This window comes from Ascaphus truei, chromosome 3 (genome assembly GCF_040206685.1).
Source record: "Ascaphus truei isolate aAscTru1 chromosome 3, aAscTru1.hap1, whole genome shotgun sequence".
In the NCBI taxonomy this organism is placed as follows: Eukaryota; Metazoa; Chordata; class Amphibia; order Anura; family Ascaphidae; genus Ascaphus; species Ascaphus truei.
Window position 1 is genome coordinate 349929306 of NC_134485.1, and position 23182 is coordinate 349952487.

General features: G+C 37.9%; 1 protein-coding gene across 1 annotated transcript; it reads left to right on the forward strand.

Annotated features, from left to right (window-relative positions):
- Positions 1–405: 405 nt before the first annotated feature.
- Positions 406–6568, forward strand: LOC142490086 (keratin, type II cytoskeletal cochleal-like). Its single transcript, XM_075591880.1, has 9 exons — positions 406–925; positions 1782–1990; positions 2098–2158; positions 2535–2630; positions 2966–3130; positions 3413–3538; positions 3803–4023; positions 5047–5075; positions 5829–6568. Exons 1-9 carry the CDS (start codon positions 470–472, stop codon positions 5951–5953), a joined length of 1488 nt encoding a protein of 495 aa, XP_075447995.1. The 5' UTR covers positions 406–469; the 3' UTR covers positions 5954–6568.
- The last annotated feature ends 16614 nt before the right edge of the window (positions 6569–23182 follow it).

Below are 23182 nucleotides of genomic sequence, written 5' to 3' on the forward strand. Positions count from 1 at the left end.
AAACACATTGTTAATGTCATAGAAAACTGTTTTCCAACAAGCACAGCCCCTGAAGTCTCACTCTGTTTTGCACGAAGAGCTTATGGGAAAGTATTGTATGAGCTGATTTATTTACATGTGCCTGTACAGTAAATCAAAAGACTATTTAACCCAGGAGATAACGTTTGTCTGTGGAATCACATCTTTAATACCTGGGGTCAGAAAATAACCACCGTTGACAAGTGCAACCACGGTTCTTCATACTTTGCTTTCTATTAAGTGGATGTTTGAGATGTGATAATGTTAGCAATCCAAGCTCATAAGAGGCAATTATAGCTCTAAGTATACTTCAAATTAGCCCAACCCATATAGCTGTGAATATAAAAGGGGTTAGTCTCTGCTACTGTATGAACTCAGAAGGACTTACTAAAAGCTCACTCAACAGTCAGCTCCAATACTTCATTGTCCTTACGATTCTTGCAGAAGCAACATGTCTCACCAATCTCATCAATCCACACATGGCAGCTCTGGCTCTGGGCACAAGAATTTCAGCTCATCCTCAGCTTGTTTATCTTCTTTCAGCAAACACAGTGGGAGTTCATTCACTTCAAAGAAAGTATCCATGGGACACAAAGCGCTACCTTGCTTTGGAAGCAAAAGTGTCTATAGTCATGGATCAGGTGGACATAAGATGTCAGTTGGAAGTTGTCGACCAGTGGGAAGTGGACATGGATATGGAGGATATGGTAGTGGACATAGTTTTGGTGGATCTAGCTATGGATTTGGGGGATCATCTTGCTCGGCAAGCATCAACAATGTTACTGTGAATCAAAGTCTCCTGGCCCCACTCAATTTGGAGATTGATCCAAACATCCAGAGAATGAGGACAGATGAGAAGGATCAAATCAAGGGTCTCAATAATCAGTTTGCCTCCTTCATCAACAAGGTAAGGTAAACATGCTGGACAGCTTATATATTGGAAAGAGGCTATGTCATGTCCTGGCTTGAAGAACCTACATCAAACAAGATATGGAAAACGATCACCAAATAAACATGGCATAGAAAAATAATGTTTTGGTCTAAGAGCTTTACATTTGTTAACACAATCAAAAATGTTCAAATATTATTTAGATTGTAAGCTTCCTGTGACAGAGATTCCCTTTTTTGTTGTGTACGTTTATCTTTGTTGCATTGTGTTATAAAAATGTACCGTATATCCTACTGTTTATTTTATATATATTTATATATATCCTACTGTTTATTTTATAACACCACTGTGTACATTGTTTATTCTACATACATTTTTCCTAAAATTGAAAACAATTTAAACAGACTCTTGATTTCATCATTTCCAAATGACATACAAAAATCACTTAATATTTCATTAAGATGCAACGACAGGTTAGTATCTCTTTACTGTGAAGGGAAAAGTACAATTTGGCAAAATGATGAAAAACACTGATGAAGGTGCCTGTCTGCATCAAAACGTTGGAAGCTGCCAAGATTTCTTTAACTCATAAAATTACACTTTTTGTTACCTTTTGACTGCTTTAATATTTTGGTGCATTTGATCACAAAATTAGGAAGAACATTTTAATTTGTTATATTTTATATAAATGATTTTCATCTATATTTCAATGTTATTATTTACATCTATTTATTTTATGAACAGGTAACCATTAGCAAGAATTGACCATTTCAAAATACTCATTATTTAGTTCAAAGAAAAGAAGGTGTTGCAAACATTTATAACTATTTTCACAATTGTCTATTTATTTACATTTTTATGTATCCTACTGTAGGTGCGATTTTTGGAGCAACAGAATAAAATGCTGGAGACAAAGTGGTCTCTTTTACAAGACCAAAGAACTGCTAGATCTCAAATTGAACCTCTCTTTGAGGCCTACATTAGCAGTCTCAGGAGACAGCTGGAGAATCTGGGATGTGAAAGAGCGCGTCTGGATGCAGAAAGGAGGAATATGGAGGAAGCAGTAGAAGAATTCAGAAGAAAGTATGTAAATTAGGAGACATGTTGGTTCTCTAAACACTGCAAAATACCATCAAAACCATATACTAATCTACAAACACACCACTTAATAAAACTTTCTTACCAAACAGATATGAAGAGGAAGTCAACCGACGCACAGCTGCAGAGAATGAATTTGTTGGGCTTAAGAGGGTAAGTGTAAAGTGATGAACTGTACAAAATGTAGTCTTATTTCATTTAGGTCAAAATGTAACTTTGAATCAGTAAAATATTTATTTTAGAATTTTAAAGCAGAATTTGCTCTTGCCTGTTTTTTGGCATTTTATTTTAATAAATGCTGCAGTTCCTTAATGGATGAAGTTGTGTGACTTCCTAAACGAAGTTTAGTACATTCAAAAGCATTAACGTGTGGGGAAAAATATGGTATTATCTAATTCTACACAATTAATTTGTTTAAAATTAAACTCCTATAGGATTTTAAATTAAGTGCTGTTTTAATATCAGAAGCATAGTCTTATACGGCATAACATTGACTGAATATATTTATCTATTTGTATCTTACCTGTAGGAAGTTGATGCTGCTTTCATGGGCAAAGCTGAATTACAAGCAAGGGCGGACTCCCTGTCTGATGAGATCAACTTCCTGCGCGCTCTGTTTGATGCGGTATAAATATGGAGCTCCTTAATATTCGTTTTCGTTAATTTGTTGAACAACAGACCTGGTAACATTTTCCAAAAATAAGAAACAATGATTTTACACCACATACTTTGAAATGGATACTCAATTTCTGTATAAGACTTAGAACTTCATTTCGAATATCTACAACATGTGGACATCTTTTTTGTATATCTAGCTGTATAATTTCTTGTACAGATTTGGGGAACAAAGGACAGTAAAACAATATGTGTTTGAAACATTATCTTTCCAAATTAAGGGTCCTTTTCATACGATATCTGTACTTCATTATCATATCTATCACTGTTTTCTCTACTTTACAGGAAATATCTCAACTTCAGGCTCAAATCTCAGATACATCTGTCATTGTTTCCATGGATAACAGCCGAGACCTGGATCTGGACGGTATCATTGCTGAGGTCAGATCGCAATATGAGGACGTTGCTAACAGGAGCAGAGCTGAGGCAGAGGCCACGTACCAATCAAGGGTGAGTCTATTGATAAGAGATTCAAACAGTCCCAATGTAAAGTTCCAAGTATATATATAACATTCACATGCTATATAGCACTCTACAGAAATATAATATCCCCATACTACTAATTGTAAAACTGTATATTGTTTATAAACTTCAGAATTCTCCTTAATTATCTAAATATAAGATCATCAAGCTATTTGGTTTTAGATGCCAGGCTTATTGGATGCCTTTAGATACAATTAGATGCTCCACACCAATGCGTCAATCTACTCACACATGATTTTTTCTCTTCAGTACGAGGCGCTGCGCTCCACAGCAGGTAGTTATGGGGATAATCTGCGCAACACTAAACAGGAGATTGCTGAGCTCAACCGTCTGATTCAGAGACTTAAGGGAGAAATAGAGAGTGTGAAAGATCAGGTAAAATTAATACATGTATAATATGTATTCTTACAAGATTAACAAACAATGATAACATCCTTAGTATGCAATATAACATTAAATGTAAATTATATATTACAGTACATATTTACTCTGTTTAAAATGAAGAATGGAAGAATTATAAGAGGATTTGGCTGTTTGTCCATTTGTTAATATCTCAAATATTGCAAAACCTAGCACAATGTTACATTTATTAATGTATAGTGTAAGAAAGAATCTTTTATTTACTTTGTGTTTTACCAGCGCGCTAGACTAGAAGGTGCCATAACTGAGGCTGAGGAACGTGGGGAAATGGCCGTCAGAGATGCCAAGTGTAAATTGACTGAGCTGGAGGATGCTCTGCAGAAAGCTAAGCAAGACATGGCTCGTCAGCTCCGTGAATACCAGGAACTGATGAATGTGAAGCTGGCTCTGGATATTGAGATCACCACATACAGGAAACTGCTGGAGGGAGAAGAGTCCAGGTGAGTGAAGATTATGCAGCATGTAGACACACTATCAATCTATAAATGTTTTTATCTGAATAACTATAGAATAAATATAATAAACAAACACATAGGACTGCCAGCTCTACCGTTACATAAACATAATTACGTATGTAACGGTGTGTGTCCCCCCCCAATGGCAGATAGGGGCCATTACAAGGTGTGTGGTGCATATACCTGCTGGCAACAGGAGGGCCGTGTCGTCCACGATGACTTGGGGACACAGGAAAAGGCTTCCAGGGTTCATACCCCACATAATACTTAGCAGTGCAGCGCCTCCATCTGCAGTTGGATCCAGGGAAATGGAGATGATCTCCCACAGTAGAACTGATTACCTCTCCCCCAAGTTAGATCACAAACCAGACTGGAGGTATATTGCAAACAGGAACGGTTTATTACTTAGGTCTGCTGTAACACAACAGGTATCAAGCAGTCTTCTGCCGGATACAGTCTCTGGGATCAGTTATCACTGAAGATGGTCCCTGGACTGCCACTACAGGCCAAGGGCACCCTCAGCTTTTCCAGCTGTTCCCCACTCCCTAGCGGAGGTACAGGAATTGGTTAACACTCACTCCTCCCCACAGGGAACAGCACATGGGTAGTCCCCAATCTCAGGCTCCCATTTGTGTGACCTGCCTTCCTCAGAGGGAAGGAACAACCTCCAAATTTAGGGTGGTCCTGCCCTTAAGTACAACCAGAAGGCAGGCACCCCGTTGTTCCAGCTGCAACAGAATGTGCCACCCTCTGCTTTCACTCAAGTGCAGTACCAAGGTGAAGGGGAACCCCCATACCAACTACTGGCAAGTCTGTGAGTACCAGGGTTTACTGCCAGCCCATTGGTAGAATAGTAACCAGGGGGTACCCCACTACACGTACAATGTACACAAAATGGAATCCTCTGATGGAAGTTTACATACATAGTGTAAATAATAGTTATGTGTCATGTAGTAATGTGACTGAAATTGTAAACTAACTTTAACACATGTTCTATCTTTATTTCAGGCTGGGCGGAGAAGGTTCTGTTAGCATCTGTAAGTAAAGGAGTTATTCCTTTTTGTTTTTGTATATTATTCCAACTATTCAAATCTGAAACCAAGAAAGAACTAAAGTATCACAGGCATTAAAAGAATAGAGGTATTATCTGCGAGTTGAACCACTTTACTGGAAGATGCCTAGTGACAGTATCTAAAATCATTTTTTTTCAATCTCAAGATTTAAACTCCCTTTGTCTTTTATTATACTCCTGTCCTGGAACAAATGTTAAGCTTTACATTAAGTTTTTATTTAATACATACTGTAATTTCCACTAACATTTCCGGTAACTAGTAACTGGTTTAGTACATTTGACTCAATTGCATACGCTTACATTTGCACTTCCAAGGGCTTGAATGGAAGAGTCACCTTTCAAGCTCAATGAAAGTGCAAATTTAAGAGTATGCTATTGAGTCAAATGTACTATACTATTTAATCCAGTATTTTACATTTAAACATATCTACCTGCCAGGGAAGATTACACCAACTCAGATCTGAAATAGTGAAAAGGAATACAAAAGAACCAATTTATATGAAAATGTTAATACTGTACATTCCATCTTACTTCCTACAGTATTTCTTATATAAATGCCTACCAATGCTAATTGGGAAGAAAAGAAGGGCAGACAACTTCAATTTGTTGATACTAAAACACATGTTAAATATTAGCTCCGATTTTAGGGCTAAATCATACTTGGTTAATTCTTCCTTTAAAATGTTTCATCCTTATCACGTTGCTTGTTTCTTTACAGCTGTGCTTCACTCTAGTACTGGAGCATCACACTACGGTGGAAGTGGACACCACCACAAGAGCAGATGTAGCACTGGCAGTGTTTCCCAAGGAAAACATAGCTCAGGACATGGACAGTCCTGCTAAAATGGAATTCGCTAATTAATAGATTACCTTTGACTGCTTCTACATGTTCTAGTTCATCACAAAACCCATAGTATCACATTAAACCAATGCTCACACATCTAGATTAATGCATAAAGTACTGTGTTTACTATAAGACAAATGTTTATGTTGAGCATTACATTTTGAAATATGAATCTAGTACATATATAGAAACCTGGTTACTCTGTTTCGTACAATTGATGTTATTATAATAAGTGGTATAAAAAAACAGACCTGATAGTCAATATATTTTGTTATTGAAACTCTCAATGTGAAGGAATTAATACTGTATACAAGATTATCTGTCTTGGAATTCCTGCATTCTTCTGATAGAATCACTGAATGATTTTCAAACCTTGGTGTTGTTCACTTTTCTTTACAGATGCATTAAAAATGTTCCATGGATTTTCCACTAAAGTACCGCAGTATGTCTGAAACTGTAAACAAGCAATTGATTTTCAAAGCAATCACACAGAAATTAAGTTTGTGAATAATAACATGTATTTAATATCAAAGCACTCGATATGAACATTAATATAATATTTCACTCTATTTAATATTAAAACATGTATTAATTAAAAATCATTAAATCCACATGTTAATACAGTACAACAGATTGTTTTAAATAATAAATAACCAATTGATTTTGCTTGATTTTGTCATACTTGAGTAAGTAGAAAATGTAGAATTAATTAACTTTATCTAAGACTTATCACAATTGTAAAATATACAGTTAATTCTTTAAACTGAAACATTATCTGTTTTTCTGTCTGTTCAATAAACTGCTATTTTCATGCTAAGGATTGGTACCAATGTTTCCTATTTAATTGTACATTCATTAGAAACTTTAAACATAATAATTCTGAATTAACCTACAACACAAGAACAGTTTTCTTTTTATTTTAACATATTGCACAGTAAATGGGTTTACTTTTTTAAAACAAATCAAACACGACTGAGACACACACAAAAGAGATTACAGACGAGACCAAAAGTATTCTAAAGCTTGCCTTAAACTAGCCCGGTTATGTGCTGGGTGTAACCTGGCTTGTTTAAGGCAAATTTAAGGCATTTCTGCATTGACTAATGACCCATAGGATTAACACAGCAGGGGTCCCTGGCAGTCCCATTCAGTTTGAATGGGACTGCCAGGGACCCCCGCTGTTAATCTGCAGAAATGCTGGGTCTAGTTTAAGGCAAGTTTAAGGCATGTATCCAACATGTACCCAGCATGTACCTGGGTCTTTTTGGCGATTGCCACTGGTTTGTGTTAGAATAACCGTGGGCACTACAGCACGTTTTACTTTTATTTGTGAAAGCATCAGAATTTTTTTTTATTCCTTATCCAATTAATTTAAAATTGTATAAGTGGCTGAATGTCTCACAGCAAATAATGAATGACTTGTACTATGTGCAAACTGTATGACAGGAAAATCTTTAATTAGAGATTTAGTGGCTGGATGGGTCTTAAAACATGTTTCTATAGTTATTTTCTGTTTTTCATCTTGAAAAATTGAGTAGACGCTGGGTGATAATATCATGTTTTTGCAAACTTTTAAGTGACAGTTCACAATTCATCAATATACACTGCAGAAAAAAATATATTAATGTATAACATATCCCCTTTTAGTTAGTGTGGAGAACAGACAGCTTCTTCTATTTTCCCTGGTTCAGGCCTTTAAATCTGAGTTGGTGTGTAATTTTTTAAAGTCCCTCATATCCTTCCTATCCTTTAGTTGTTCCATCTAAACATGAAAAGAGATTAATTTATTTCCAATATGCACATGCTTTGCATGTGATGCATTTGTAGAAACCTTTTTGGTGGAGCTGATAACCATGTCTCATTTATATTAACTGTTTTTATTTCCTTTTAGGGCACTTGGAGCAAGAACATCCTTTAGGTTTTTGGCACGTGTAAACACCACATGAGGCTACTCAGTGAGACAATTGGACATAACAGGATCTCCCTTCAGGACATGGCAATTTGTTTAATAATATTTTGTATTTTATGGGATTCACAATTAAAACATCTAATGAATGTAATTAAATTGTCTTTCATTTTTTTCTTCTCAGTGTGTATCATTAAAAGATTCTCTATTCATTGCATCAACCTTATTCCTAGCTTTATTTATTATTGTAGAGTCATATTTTTTCTCAGTGAATCTCTTCTCAAGGATTCTTGCTTGTTCATGGAATACTTCTGCTTCTGAACAATTACATTTAATTCTGGTTAGTTGTCGCATGGGGATATTGTTTAACCATGACTTATGGTGGCAGCTAATGTTTAAGATAAAATTATTACAGTCGACGGATTTAAAAAAAGTTTTGGTTTGCATTGTTTTATTTTTATTTATTTATTATTTAGTTTTTATTTTATTTTTAACATATATTGTAAGATATAAAAAAGAAATCTCTGTTCGATTAAAACTAGATATAAATAAACAGATTCAGATTATTAATATTAAGATAGTTTAAAAAGGATATTAAAATGTCTTCCTCGCCATTCCATATAAAAATTATGTCATATATATAGCGCCATAGGACCAGGTTTGTGCCAAAGGGATTGTTGTGTAGGATGAAATGTTCCTCCCACATCACTAGGAAAATATTGGTGTAACTTGGCGCATACTTAGGACCCATGGCGGTCCCACATTTCTGAAGGTAAAAAGAGTAATCAAAGAGGAAATAATGGCATATGTAATTTGTGTAGTTTTATATACAGCTATTTTCAACACATAGAGAGGCATAGGAGGAATGGATCAGGATACATCTGGTCAGGCTGTGTCACTTCAAATTTATGAAGATCTCGCATTGCTGATATTTCAGATATCTTGGCAGTTTACATTGTATATAATACACACACACACACACACACACACATGGTTTTTATTAAGATTTAATTGGTATTATTTCTCTCATATTTGAGAGTCTTGGCAATTATTTTTTCACTTGTAATGGTGTACACTTAGCACTTGTTTTCAAGCACCAGCACATATGCCCAGATAAAGTATCTATCACATGCAGACATCTCCTATGGCTGTTCGCTCCTGTTAGGTTTTTGCTATAGTTTATATTAGCAGGCACATTATCACTATACACTGACCTGCAGTTCTATACAGGCGCTAATGTGAGTTTCAGTTTTAATCATTTTTTTGTTTTTCCTTTGACTATAATAAAATATTTTTCTAAATCAGTGGAGGTGATTAACACCACCTCTTTCCAGTATGTATAATTTACATTTGTAAGGTGGAGTGCATATCCAAACAGGGACTCTGTTTTCTCATAGTTTCCAAAGTGCTATTTTTCCCTGAGTGCACCCCCATTCTTCAGCTGATGCAGAAGCCAACTTCCCGTATATATTAAGTGTTAGGACATGCAATATTTGGTCATGTCTTGATGTGGCTTGCAGGCTTAAAATACTTTGGCCAAAGGGTTTAACTAAATTACCCTTTTTCAAGAGATATATAGGTATTTCACTGTGTATTTTTGTCATATTGGATGTAGCTCTGGGCTTCTTTGTTTTTTTGTTGTATACTTCCAACAGCTCCCTCGATCCTGTATGGCACAATAATCTTGAGTACTAAGTCCTTGAGATATCACCATATTCATACCCGGGGCATCTATCTGTTCCCTACTATTGGAATTAAGCTTAACATGTTATTAAGGGCCAAATCGGACTATTTAGGGAAAACACAGAGGAATTAGAGCAGATTCACAGAGAGTAAAATTAGAAAATTCCAGGCAGCAATTTGTCCATACTGTAAATAAGGTTCTTTGCCCAAACTAGAGGTGAATGGTGAAACCAGCCAAGAAGGAGAATCTTTGATTCAAGTACACATTTTTTCTAATGATAGGAATTATGATGACCACTATAATTTTGATAAAAGGGATGAGTCTAATTATAGTAGGAACAAGAGAATACAAGCATTGTCCAATATTCATCAAAATAGCTTATTTCATTTAAGTTCTTCACTCTTCCCATTGCAAACTAATGAGACCTCTCCTTCCTCACCAATTTTTTTTAGTAGTCAGATCAAGAAATATATGAACCAGAGAACAGAGACCCCAAAAATGTGAAAAATCAAATGTGGAATCGCTACAAGGAGAAAAGAGATGGTTCCCTATATAAGAAGTAACAGAGCGTGTACCACAGTTAAAAAGAAGAGAACATCTAAGAACGGCATCAGGTAAGGGAGTGTTTAATCTCTCCACGGTCAATTTGATGGAAATTCAAGTTAGAATTCTCCCCAAAGGTCTTTCATTTTTCCCCTCTTGTGGTCCTGGTGGTTTTCAACTGTTAAGTGACTTTCAAACATTCAGAAGAAATTTGACATTAAACATAATTTCCTTGATACAAAGAGGAATGCTGCTATATTGGATGTTACCAATTTAAAAAAAAAATTTTTTAATAGAGATGTGAAGTTTTAACTCACACATACTGATTTCAAGGCGCAATATAGATTATATCCGGTTAATTCAATGGTAATTGCTTCAACACCTTTTATCATTTACTTAATAATGATTGTAATGCTCTGAATGATAGCAAAGTGGCTTTCAAACATAATTTAAGTAAAGATGAAAGTCTAGCATTATTATACATGATCTGAAGGATAATAAGGATCTTATAATTTTACAGACGATATGGGAGAGGACATTGAGGATTATCAGAATCAGTCATTACAACTATTTTCAGACTCAACCTAAATTTGACATAAAAAAATTATCCCACCCGGTCATTTGTGGGGGAGTTGAGGGATTTATTGAATGTGGCTTTTCAGGATGGGGCCCTTGCTCAGGCTGATTCGTAAGAGGTTGGTGGATTCACCGTCGAGCTCAATCATTCTTGGGATAAATTCTTTAAATGCGAATGTTTCACAATTTGTGCAGTTTTTCCAAAAATATGTTGTTCCATTGCCCTTATATATTAATTATTTGACCTTGTTTTGGAAGAAAATCAAGGAATTAAACTGAAAAGAAGATTATCTATGGTTGACTATTGACGTACAGGCGTTATATTTAATGATCCTGCATGATACAAGTATTGATGCAGTGAGATAATTTCTGTCCAAAGATGTTTTTTAAGCATTCTCAATCAAAATATAATTACTGATAGTATCAAATTCATAATGTCTCAGAATTATTTCTCTTTCGAGCAATATTTCTATCTTCAGATATGTGGTACCTGTAACGATGCTCGTCTCAAGCAGGAAACGGACATGCAGGGCTGAGGTAGGAAGGTGAAAGAACTGAGCTGAAGGACAGAGTATTGATATAGTGAGTCGTAAGTGAAGGTCAGGGCTAGCAGCAGAGTTGCGTAGTCAGTGTTGATGCAGAGGTCGAGGCAGGCTGAATTCAAAGGTTAGTCGAGGTACTTGCAAATGGTCGGGGTGGGCTGAAGACAAGGGTAGTCGAGGTACGTGAGCCGGGTCTGGTAACGTGAGAGACAAAAAGCATAATCGCGTTGCATGAACACAGCAGGAAACTGGAACTTTGATCAGCAACTTCCTGCTAAAAGGGCTGTCCTTTTAAAGGAAGTTGCCAGGAGCAAAAATGGATGATCCAGCCACAGAGGGCAATCAAGAGCAAAATCCTGAACCGAAATATGAAAACCCGGAGAGGATTTTGCCGAACCTCATAGTACCGCAAGTGGTTCACTATTTTTTCCAGTTATGGAAACATGGGCAACAGGGAGAATAATTACATTATGAATAATGCTCTAATCCTTTCATGACATCTTGTGGAACAGATTAATTACTGATGTCATTATAGTTTGACTGGCTCAAGATCCATCATTTAGGGGTTTTCTAAATTACATCAATAATAATAACATTAATAGAAATTGACATCAAAAAGTGATACATGTCATTTTGTGTTCCTAGACAAGGATTTGGAGTCCAAATCAAATTGTTCTGTGGGTACAAAAATCTTCTTTAAAGCCGTGTATGCCAACAGTTTATTAAAGACACAGGTAACCATTAGAAAAGTTGGATTACAATATTCCACTGGGCCAGATCATGAGAATAAAAGAAACAGACGTTTTTATACTGATCTCAAAATCCAGGCCAGGCATGTCTCCGACAAATAACTTGATAGAGGGTATAGTTCTTACTTTTTGGATGCCTCTATGTGGAAGGTTCAAAATGTGGAAATTCCCAACTGATTAAAAGTATTAATTGAAAAAATCACTAAAATCCCATGCTAGGAACGAACTGATAATTTCCTTTATTACTAATTTTAACAGTAGTGAGTGACAGAATTACTAAAATAATCAATAAACACCCCAAGGAACTTTAAGTGTATACTTGCCAAGAGTCACATTAGAATACAAAAATAACTGATCTGAAATGCACTTTGCTCTCAAACGAGCATCTTGGTAATTTTTCATGCAGTGGATGTCTGGCCTGTAAAATGCTTCTTCCTGACAAAATAAGTTTTAGATTTAAAATTACAGAGGAATTATTTCCAATTGAGCACTGTGTAATAACACATACAGTATGTTGTATATTAAATAGAGTGCCCTGGGGTTCTCAATACATTGTAAATACAAAGAGACAACTGAGGAGAAGAATTCTAGAATATTTACGGAATATCTGTATAGGGTATAAAATACATAGTTTGTCCTGTTATTTTAAAATACATCATAACCAGGATCCCTCCGGTCTATGTTATGAGGATATTGAAATTGTTCCAGAAAACAGGTGAGGGGGTGATCATTTGAAATCATTATCAGGGGAAAAAAGTTTCTAGATTTTAAAATTAAGAACACTTATTCCTTTGGGTCTGAATGAGGATATCGGAATTGTTGTGTTCTATTAATAGTGGTTGACCTTACATTTTAAATTACCCTTTTTTCTAGGGCTAAAATTGAATCACCATCACTGGTGATATATCATTGGTGTGTCCCTCTGTGAATCTGCTCCATTTGATTTAATCATGATTATCACGTATATTTACTTTGTTTTCAATCCCCTTAACATCCCCACCCCCATTTTATTAATTGAGAGGGACTGAGGGATTGCTGTATTATGTATGAGTTGCTTGATATATGTTCTGTTACATAGAGTATATAAATAATAACATAGCTTTCATTTTGTAATTGTTCCTGTTAATTGTGTAATAAATATGTAGTTGTTTTATATGTTGCAAACAAGAGCCGGGCGCTTACCTTAAGTGTTGTGTCAGGGTGGGGGGTGCAGTACGATGCTTAAATACAAACCAATGGAGGTGGTCTCTCACAATGGAGTCTGTTAGGGATCCCTGTGCTCAACCCCAGAAAGGGGTTTCCAAAACCCTTGTAGGATATAAAGAGAGAGAGAATAGGGGGAGCAAAAGGGTTAGAGCATATTGAAAGTTGTTGAAAGGTATCTGTGGTATACACCTAGATTGCCCATCCAAGCTGGATCTAATTCAATGTTTAATAAACGTTTACGTTTTTAAGACCATTGCTGATACCACACTGTCATTTTGCCTCACCCACTCCCCTTGCTGAAACGGGGAGGAAAAGAACCCCAGAATGGGAGGACCGTGACGGAGACCCGCATTTAACCCCCTGCCTGCCAGCAGCAGCGTGCACAGCACCCCTGGGATTAGCTTGGACGGGCAATCTAGGTGTATACCACAGATACCTTTCAACAACTGTGCTTACACATGGCCGTGTAAGTGTTTATGGTTATTGCTTCACTTTTCCCACTCACCACGTGGATAGACCAGACCCCTAAAATCAAGACACCCTTACGCAACTTTGCTCACACAGGGCCGTGTGAGTATTGATTTATCATTATCTGTTTATTGACACTCCAGAGACAGTGACCTGTATTATCATAAGATTGTTATTGCTGGTTAATATGCTCTAACCCTTTTGCTCCCCCTATTCTCTCTCTCTTTGTTTTATATGTTGAACTATTCCTGTATTGAGGGATTGCATCTGTCAGAAAAATCTTCCCGATGTAATACTTAGGAATCAGGTTTGCAGTTCAAAATCAGCAGTCTTTTATTTCTCTATTCAAAGTGATTCTTATACAGTGCCCGCAAAACAAAGAGATATAAATCACTTATCTTAGCTAACCCCTTTTGCTGACTAAAACATTCTTGATTGTTAGTACAAGGCTGTAATTACCCTCAGCAAACATCTGCCTGTAATGGAACTTATCTTATCTCTAAAATGTCTGCTTTCAAGTTGTCCCTGAAGTTACAAGCTACCCATAAGAGAAAAACAACTTAAAACATTTTAACCGATTGCGTGCTGAATATATATACATACACTGATTACTATCCTACTAAATACAGATTATATATATATATAGACTCTGGCCATAAGATGAACGATCTGAGGGTTGCCATACTCAAAGGTAATCTTAAAACCCCGAAAGAGAGACGGTTGCATGAATACAAATTTATGCAACTGTTCTGGACACTTAGCAGTGGCCTAAACAGAGATCAAAATTTTATGAGTCATTACTGACACTAGTGAACTCTCTTCCCATGAGCGCTAAAGGCCATGTCTGTACATACTGTGCTATATGTATGCACACACAGCTGTCTCTCACACATACTATAACTCCTTGTTTTTCCATCCCTATACACCAATAGGGACCACAAAGTATCCACACACACTTTTAGTTGTGCTACTAACTCTCACATTTCCACACCCACCCACACCATTTATATCCACTCCCACGCCACACACACCTTGTGTAAAGCACTGTATATACTGTGGGCTCTCCATTCATTTTTATTCACACTGATACACACACACTCTTTCTTCACTTGCTTTCAGGAACCTTTTGACACCTCTAGCATAAAACAAATCCACACCGGGGGAAGGACCAGCACAGATAACATTCCAAGAGACACTGTTTTTAAGTATAGCCTTGCTTCATTCATTGTAACATCGCCGGAAGAAGAGATCAGTGTATCTCGAAAGATCGCAAAATAAAAGCATTTCGTTAGCCACAGAACGGTATCATCTATTTATTTTTTGATTATATATATATATATATATATATATATATATATATATATATATATATATATATGTAGAGGTATCAGTACCGTGTTAGCCGAGCTTCAATAATCAAAAAATAAATAGTTAGCCACAGAACGGTATCATCTATTTATTTATATATATATATATATATATATATATATATATGTGTGTGTGTGTGTTCTTAATGTTAAAATCAGATATAAAATAATATATCAAGCCCCTCTTTGATACTTTGAAAGTATCATTGATAAGTTGATCTTGTAATTAAAAAATTAAATATATACTCCGCATCGGCTATATCTGCATTTAATTTTCTCATTCTTCTAAATAGAATAATATAACATATAATGAGTACTAAAATTAAAACAACAATTATTAACAGAGGAAGGGTCATCCAATGTATAATTCCTTTGGCAAGAAAAGGCATTTTTTCAAACCATAATTCTTCTCCATATCCCAATATCACTGGATATACACACCTCTGGTAATATATCAATATTACATTTACAGTAATTGGTCTAATTGGTTTTACGGAATACACAACACCATTGTGATTATACATTTTATCTTCAATAACAGATCGCTTAGTACTGTAGTTTACATTTTAACTTCAATAACAAATCTCTTACTACAGTAGTTTTCTTGAAGCATAAGTATGGTAACCGAACAATTTGCACTATGTATGGTGACATTGCCCATAAAATGATTCCATGCTATATCAGACATATTTAAATAGCTGATGTCTCTCATTCCCTACAATTTTTTAATTTGTTGGAATATCGTTAGTATGTTGGAATATTTGTCATTAGAAATCATACCCATATCTATGACTTTATATAGGTTTTTGTAGTGGAAAAACAAAACAAAAATATAATTAGAAATGTCCCTATTAACTGGGACCTCTTCTCTTTTCTCTGTACACACTCTCTCTAGGTGACCTTATAACGTCTCTTGGGTTTAAATATCTATGCTGACGACACAGAAATTTAATTTTCAACCGAGGCGCATAGCTATAACATCTTCCATAATTTAGCATATTCCCAAATCCAATAGTCTAATTGTAACGATATCTCATATGGCCATTGGTGATTATCCAATGCTTGTAACATAATTTTTCCATTAACATAGATATCCTGTTGTGCTGTGATATATGAAAAAACTAAGCCTGTATAATTTGCTCAAGCACTTGCTATACTTGTCATGTTACTGTAATGCTTGTGCTCCCACGCACAATCCAAGACAAGGAGGGGGACCCGGTAGCGAGGTGGGAAGCCGCAGGAGACATGAGAAAGTTGTGGCGCAGCTGGGAAGCAGTGCATGTTCTCACGTGAGTGCGCCGCACACCAGAGAAGCCTAAAAAATGGAATCGAGCTATGATGTCGCAAGGGGGGTCCCCCTGCTGCGGCCACGACCTCAGAGCCCTATGGCATCGATCCATGTGTATGTCCTGTTCTGATCGATCCGGCATCAGATGTTGCAGACATCTTCCCACAAAGTCCTCCGGATCAGTCTCAGCCTCCAGCACCCCCCTGATCCTCACATTATTCTGGCGGTCCCGGTTGTCGGCATGCTCCTGCCTGTCCATGAGATCCTTGACCGAATCCTTCATCTGTGCCACTTGTTTGTCAGTCCTATGGAGGGCTTTAATGGTGGAGTCCAGCTTTTTTCTAGGGAGTAGGTTCTCTCCCCTATCCTGCTGATATCTGCCCTTAATGCTGCTAATTCCGATTGGAAGCACCGCTTTATATCCAGACAGAATTCTCGCATGTCTCTCCTCCTCATCACTTGATTTTTTCTGCTACTGTCTTCTCTTTCATCTTCCTCCTCCAACACGGTGTCACTTCGCGCCGGTCCCTCATGGCTTTTGGCGCGCACCGAATCCCCTTTCGCAAAATAAGCGGTTAGGGCCATGGAGGTTCTCTTTGATCTAGTCACCCTCGACATCTTTGCGTGAGTGGGAAGATTTGGGAATGTTTTTGGTGTTCGCTTTCAGGCACTTTGATGCTTTATTTATTAAATTAGCCGCCGGCTGTGAACGGAGCTGTCAACTCACACGTCCATGCAGTCAGCCGCCGCGCATGCGCCTCGGTTGAAAATTAAATTTCTGTGTCGTCAGCATAGATATTTAAACCCAAGAGATGTTATTAGGTCACCTAGAGAGAGTGTGTACAGAGAAAAGAGAAGAGGTCCCAGGAGAGAGCCCTGGGGTACCCCCACAGAGAGATCAATAGAGGAGGAGGTGTTAGCAGAAGAGACACTGAAAGTACGATAGGAGAGGTAAGAGGAGATCCAGGATATAACTTTGTTATGAATACCAAGAGTATGGAGAATGTGGAGGAGAAGAGGGTGCTCCACGGTGTCAAATGCTGCAGAGATGTTGAGTAATATGGGCAGCGCGTAATGACCTCTGTCTTTGGCAGCATAGAGGTCATCAGTTATTTTAGTGAGGGCTGTTTCCGTGGAGTGAGCAGTGCAGAAGCCAGATTGCAGAGGGTCTAGGAGAGAATAGGTGTTGAGAAAATGAAGTAAGCGAGAGAATACAAGAAGTTCAAGGAGTTTAGAGGCAAAATGCATGAGGGAGACAGGTCGATAGTAAGAAAGACAGGTAGGGTAAAGCTTGCTGTTTTTGAGTAATGGCATAACTGTTGAATGTTTGAAGGAGGATGGAAAAGTACCAGAGAAGAGGGAGAAGTTAAAAATGTGTGTGAGCGTAGGGATTATAGTAGGACCAAGAGGTTTAAGGAGATGGGAGGGAATGGGGTCAAGAGAGCAAGTGGTAGAGGGAGAAGAGGAGATCAACAATGACACATCTCCTCTGAGACAGTGGAAAAAGATTCAAGGAAGGCAGGAGCAGAGTTAAGAAGAGGTGCAGGATGGGAGGAAGAAACAGAGGGGATGTTCTGGCGTATGGATTCTACCTTTTCCTTAAAATAGTCAGCAAAATCCTGAGCTGAGATGGAGGAAAAAGAGGCAGCTGAGGGTGGTTTGAGTAGAGAGTCAAAGACAGAGAAGAGTTTGTGTGGTTTAGAATTGTGCGTGTTGATTAGAGAAGAGAATTAGGCTTGTTTAGCTTGTGAGAGGACAGAGTTGAAACAGGATAGCATAAATTTGTAGTGAAGGAAGTCTGCGAGAGTAGGAGATTTCCTCCAGAGGCGTTCAGAGGATCGAGTGGAGGAACGCAGCATGCACGTGTGGGAATTGAGCCAGGGTCTGGGGTTAGAAGGGCGAGGATGGCAGAGAGAAAGCGGGGCATGTAGATCAAGAGAGGAGGACAAGGCAGAGTTGTAGTTCCTGACCAGGTTGTCAGGGTCTGTAGCAGAGCTGAGAGAGGAGAGGGAGGAGCGTAAAGTGGACTCAAATTCTGGTAGATTAATAGAGTCCAGGTTTCTGCAGAACCGAGGTGTAGATGGAGATGGAGAAGGGGAGAAGGGAGATAGAGAGAATGAGATGAGGTGATGGTCAGAGAGAGGAAAAGGGGAAATTAAGAAATCGGAGACAGAAGTTTTTAGTGAAAACCAGGTCTAGGTAGTGGCCATCCTTGTGGGTGCTGGCTGAAGTCCACTGTTGAAGGCCAAAAGAAGAGGTTAGAGAGAGAAAGTGGGAAGCCCAAGGGAGAGAGGGGTCATGAGAGAGGGGTCATCAATGTGGCAATTGTAGTCCCCAATGAGAAGAACAGGGGAGTCTGAGAGAAGAAAGAGAGCCAGGATTCAAAGTGAGAGAGAAAGGCAGAAGGGGAATGAGTAGAGGTAGGTGGGCGATAGATGACCGCCACATGGAAAGGGAGAGGAGAGAAGGTCTGGACAGTGTGAGCCTCAAAGGAGGGTAAAGCAAGAGAGGGAGGAGTAGGAAGGGTTTGGTAACTGCAGAGAGAGGAAAGCAGGAGCCCCACTCCTACACCCCTGCCATCAGGGCACAGAATGTGGGAGAAAGAAAGGCCACTATAAGAGAGGGCAGCTTCCAGTGCAGAGTCAGACTGAGTGATCCAGGTCTCAGTTATAGCAAATAGGAGCAGATAGTGAGAGAGAAAGAAGTCATGTTCAGAGAGGCACTTGTTAGAAAGGGAGTGAGCATTCCAAAGGGCACATGAGAAAGGGAGAGGTGAGGGAGGGTGGCAGGGATTGGTATGAGGTTGGAGAGATTGACACCAGAATGCGTAGAAGTTGCATGCGAGGAGGAGAGCATGTAGAAATAAGGCAGGGACCAGGTTTGGGAGAGATATCCCCAGAAGCAAGGAGGAGAAGCATGGATAGAAAGAGTATGTGTGAGGATGATTCCTATGTTACATGTACATCAATAGTTAATTGATTATACACATTGCTGGGTACCAAACAATTTACTTGAGAATCATAGTCTGCATGTTTAATCTGATTATCACTAATGTTGTTCTATTACATTTCCAACATTCCATATTATTTACTTTTACTACTTACTCCCCGTATTATTTGAGAAATTATCCCTAACCTTCTGCAAAACCTAGTGTCATGGCTTTCTTCACCTACAATTCCTGTAAAGATACACTCATAAAGATTTTGCATACATGTACATTCAACAGACCTAGTTTGTTTTTTACAATCCATTGCTGTCCCCCAAAAAACTACTGTACTGTACAGAAAATAATAATGAATATCATTGTTCTGTATACTAGAATCCACCAGGTCCAGTCTTTTCGTCTTCATGCTTCTTTCTTAGGTAAAATGTGTATTTGAAAGGAGTTCATCCGAACATTGTTCTGAATCAGGTATTGACTCATATCCTTCCTGTAGCATGGATGCTTCACATCTAAATACTCGTACAGTCCATCCTCCAATGTTAAAAGTCATCTGTAATATAACAAATGGAACAGAATCATTGTTCTTTAACCGTTAACCTTTAGAACTAACGTGCACTGATCAATGTGTACTAACATTGAAACACTTGCTTTGGGTTTGGCATTAACACATTGTATTTGCAGAACAGTTTGACCCATTTTCTTAAGAATAATATTAGGTCATTCCCAACCTGCATGCCATGGGCTAGGTTTCCTGATAATTTTTACTATTACTTTAATTCCTGGAAGAAACTTATAAATTTGATTTACATTGGCATCCCCTTTTTCTGTGGGGGTCATGTTTTCTGCTGCAAAATGTCAAAGTTTAGCTAACCGATTATGCAAAACAGACAACCATTGAGTATCTGATAGAAAAACTAGTCTCTTGCCTTCCAATCATTAACTCATACGGAGTTAACTGTGTTTTCACATTGGGTGTTGCTCGAATAGACATAAAAACTTCTGGTGAATGATTAAAACCCTGATGAAGTCATCATAGAGGACGAAACGGGTAGGGCGTGGCTAGATTGAGGCTGTCACTTTCCCACGAACACTATCACTGCTGGTTGAGAGACGTTGCAGGCTGTGTGTGGCTGAGAAAAACGCTGGATCCTTTTCCCCTGGTTGGTTCACTGACCAGCAATAAGAAATTGAGGTGCTGGTTTCCGGAGGGACTTCCTGTGTGGGGCACCCAACCAGAGGGACATCACTTCCGGTTACTTGGACTACACGGAGAACAGACAGGAGAGGACGCCATTGCTGATATCGGACGGCAGTACCGGCTTATGAGAGCCTATCTCATACCTGCTTTTAAACCTTGTACCTTTGTGAGTGGGCATTTGACTGATTTTAATGTTCTATAAACTATTTGTTATACGTTAATGCACTAGGTGTGCGCCTGTTTCTTTTCTTTTTTCATAGGTATCATCAGGGAGTAGTGACCCCCTTGAAACGGGCTGCCTTATACCTGGATGCTATTTTTTGGAACAGGACTTTGTGTTTTCTGAGGTTTTTTTCAGGTTTTTTAATTTATTCACTTTTTATATTCATTTTTATATTTTTATAATATTTGTTTTGTTATGGTTATATGTTTTTTATTTTTAATATTAAAGTATTAGTCTATTGTTATTTAACATTCTACATATATCATATTCAAATATAGAAATATATCACCTTTTGTTAATACTGGTTTTTAGTTATTTAGCTTACACTTGCCACCCCACTGGATGTATTCATAGTTAGGCTAACTAAGTCACAGTTTTGTTTAGGCTATATTAGAGGCGCTACTTCGCTTTTTTGTTTTGTTTTGCTATATATATAATACATATATATATATAAAGAGAGAGAGAGAGAGAGAAAGAGAGAGAGAGAGAGAGAGAGATCATTTAAGCATATTTTGAGCTTAAGAAAAGACCTAAGGGTCTGAAACGTACATCGCTCTGGAGTCTGTTTTTCTGTCTGATGAATTTTTTATTACAAATCTATTTTTTCAAACTTGTGAGTGCTGCGGATCTAGTTTTCTGTATATATATATTTCTGACTTCTCTATAACAGCAAAATAAAATATTTTATTTAAATCCTCTTATTTTTAGTCTGATATTCTTCTTTGTTCATAAGCATTAGCATTTAGTCTGTGCCCACATTCTGCACCATTATGTTATGATTTATATGTTAAACTATCCCTGTATTGAGGGATTGCATCTGTTAGAAAAGACTTTGCGATGTAATACTCAGGAATCAGGTTTGCAGTTCAAAATCACCAGTCTTTTATTTTGATTTAAACAGCTCAGCGTTTTTTGTAGCAAGGATACATATTATAAGACATATCTGTTAGGCTACAGTATCGAAGAAGGTAGTAACTTATGCTATATTCAAAGTGATTATTATACAGTACCCTCAAAACAATGAGATATAAATAACTTATCCTAGCTAACCCCTTTGGCTGACTAAACAATTCTTGTTTTTGAGTACCAGGCTGTAATTACCCTCAGCAAACATCTGTCTTAATTGGAATTTATCTTATCTCTAAAATGTCTGGTTTCAAGTTGTCCCTGAAGTTACAAGCTACCCATAAGAGAAAAACAACTTAAAACATTTTAAACTATTGCATGCTGAATATATATACATACACTGATTGCTATCCTACTATATATATAGTATATAGCAAGGAACAGTAGGATCTCCGTCAGGTAAGTCAATAAGGTGGGTGCAAATCCTATATAGGGAAATAGGCAATACGATACCGTGTTGTGACGAATATCAAAGGCAGCACTCCAAAGGTTGGTCAAAAAATAAATTGTAATTAACAAGACATCATTACAACGTTTCGGTCCGCATGCGGGACCTTTATCAAGGTGATGTGATTACAGAGTGAAAATGAACACATATAAATACCTACAAAAAACTATCACACACAGGTGCAACACATAATGATTAAATAATACTTAGCATACAATATAATTGCCTCTCACATACCTGTCATGCATCCAGCATTGCCTGGAACGCAAGGACCCGCCCGTGTGGTGAAACGCAGTCACTGCGCATGCGCGGGTCAGAGGTGAATAGCAAGAACCTCCATCGCGTGTATCTCAATTGGAGAGGGCGCCTGAGGCTAGTAGAATGCAAGGCTGGCCAATGGAGCGCCAACTGCGCATGCGCAAGCCTCTTGAGTGGGAAAAAATATAAATAAATATATAAATAAATAATGCGTCTGAAGGAGAAATGCTCGATCGCAATGTTGGTATAACTGCGCATGCTCAGAACTGCTGAATAGCGCTAATCAGCAAGAGAACAGTGAGAGGTAGTAGGCTGATTGATGAAAACGTGCTGCATGGGAAAATATGTCTCTAGTAGGCAATGCCCTTTCAATGGGCCTGACACTGCCTATATGTGCCTAGTGATACACTATGTGGCACAAGCATGCAACACCAACAACATGGGGCTAAACAGATGGGAGGTATATTGAATAAATGTCTGAAACCAGATTGTTGCACATACTGCTGCGACACACTTTATTCGAGCAAATACCCAGTATGTACCTGGCAGATACCTGGAATGCGCCGCTCCTCACCTCTGACAAGCCCCGTTGTGTTTGCCTTCCCAGCCATGGTTCATGCCTGGCTGACGGGCGGCTGATCTGTTAAATGATGATTAGGATTTAATAGGCTGCAATGCTTCGCGTGTCTACCAGATGGCATAAATTCATGAATTGTAATGCAGTATATATATATATATACTGTGCAGTATTGCAGCCAGCGGGAATAAAATGCTTCAATCCCTGCCTGGAAAATAACGCAATGCACTCGGGCAGAAAACAGTCACAAACCTCAATACACCCGAGTATACCCTAATTCGTGGGACTAGCCGAGCTCGAATAAAGTGTGTCGCCAGTGTAACTGGAACACTCATAGTGCAGAAG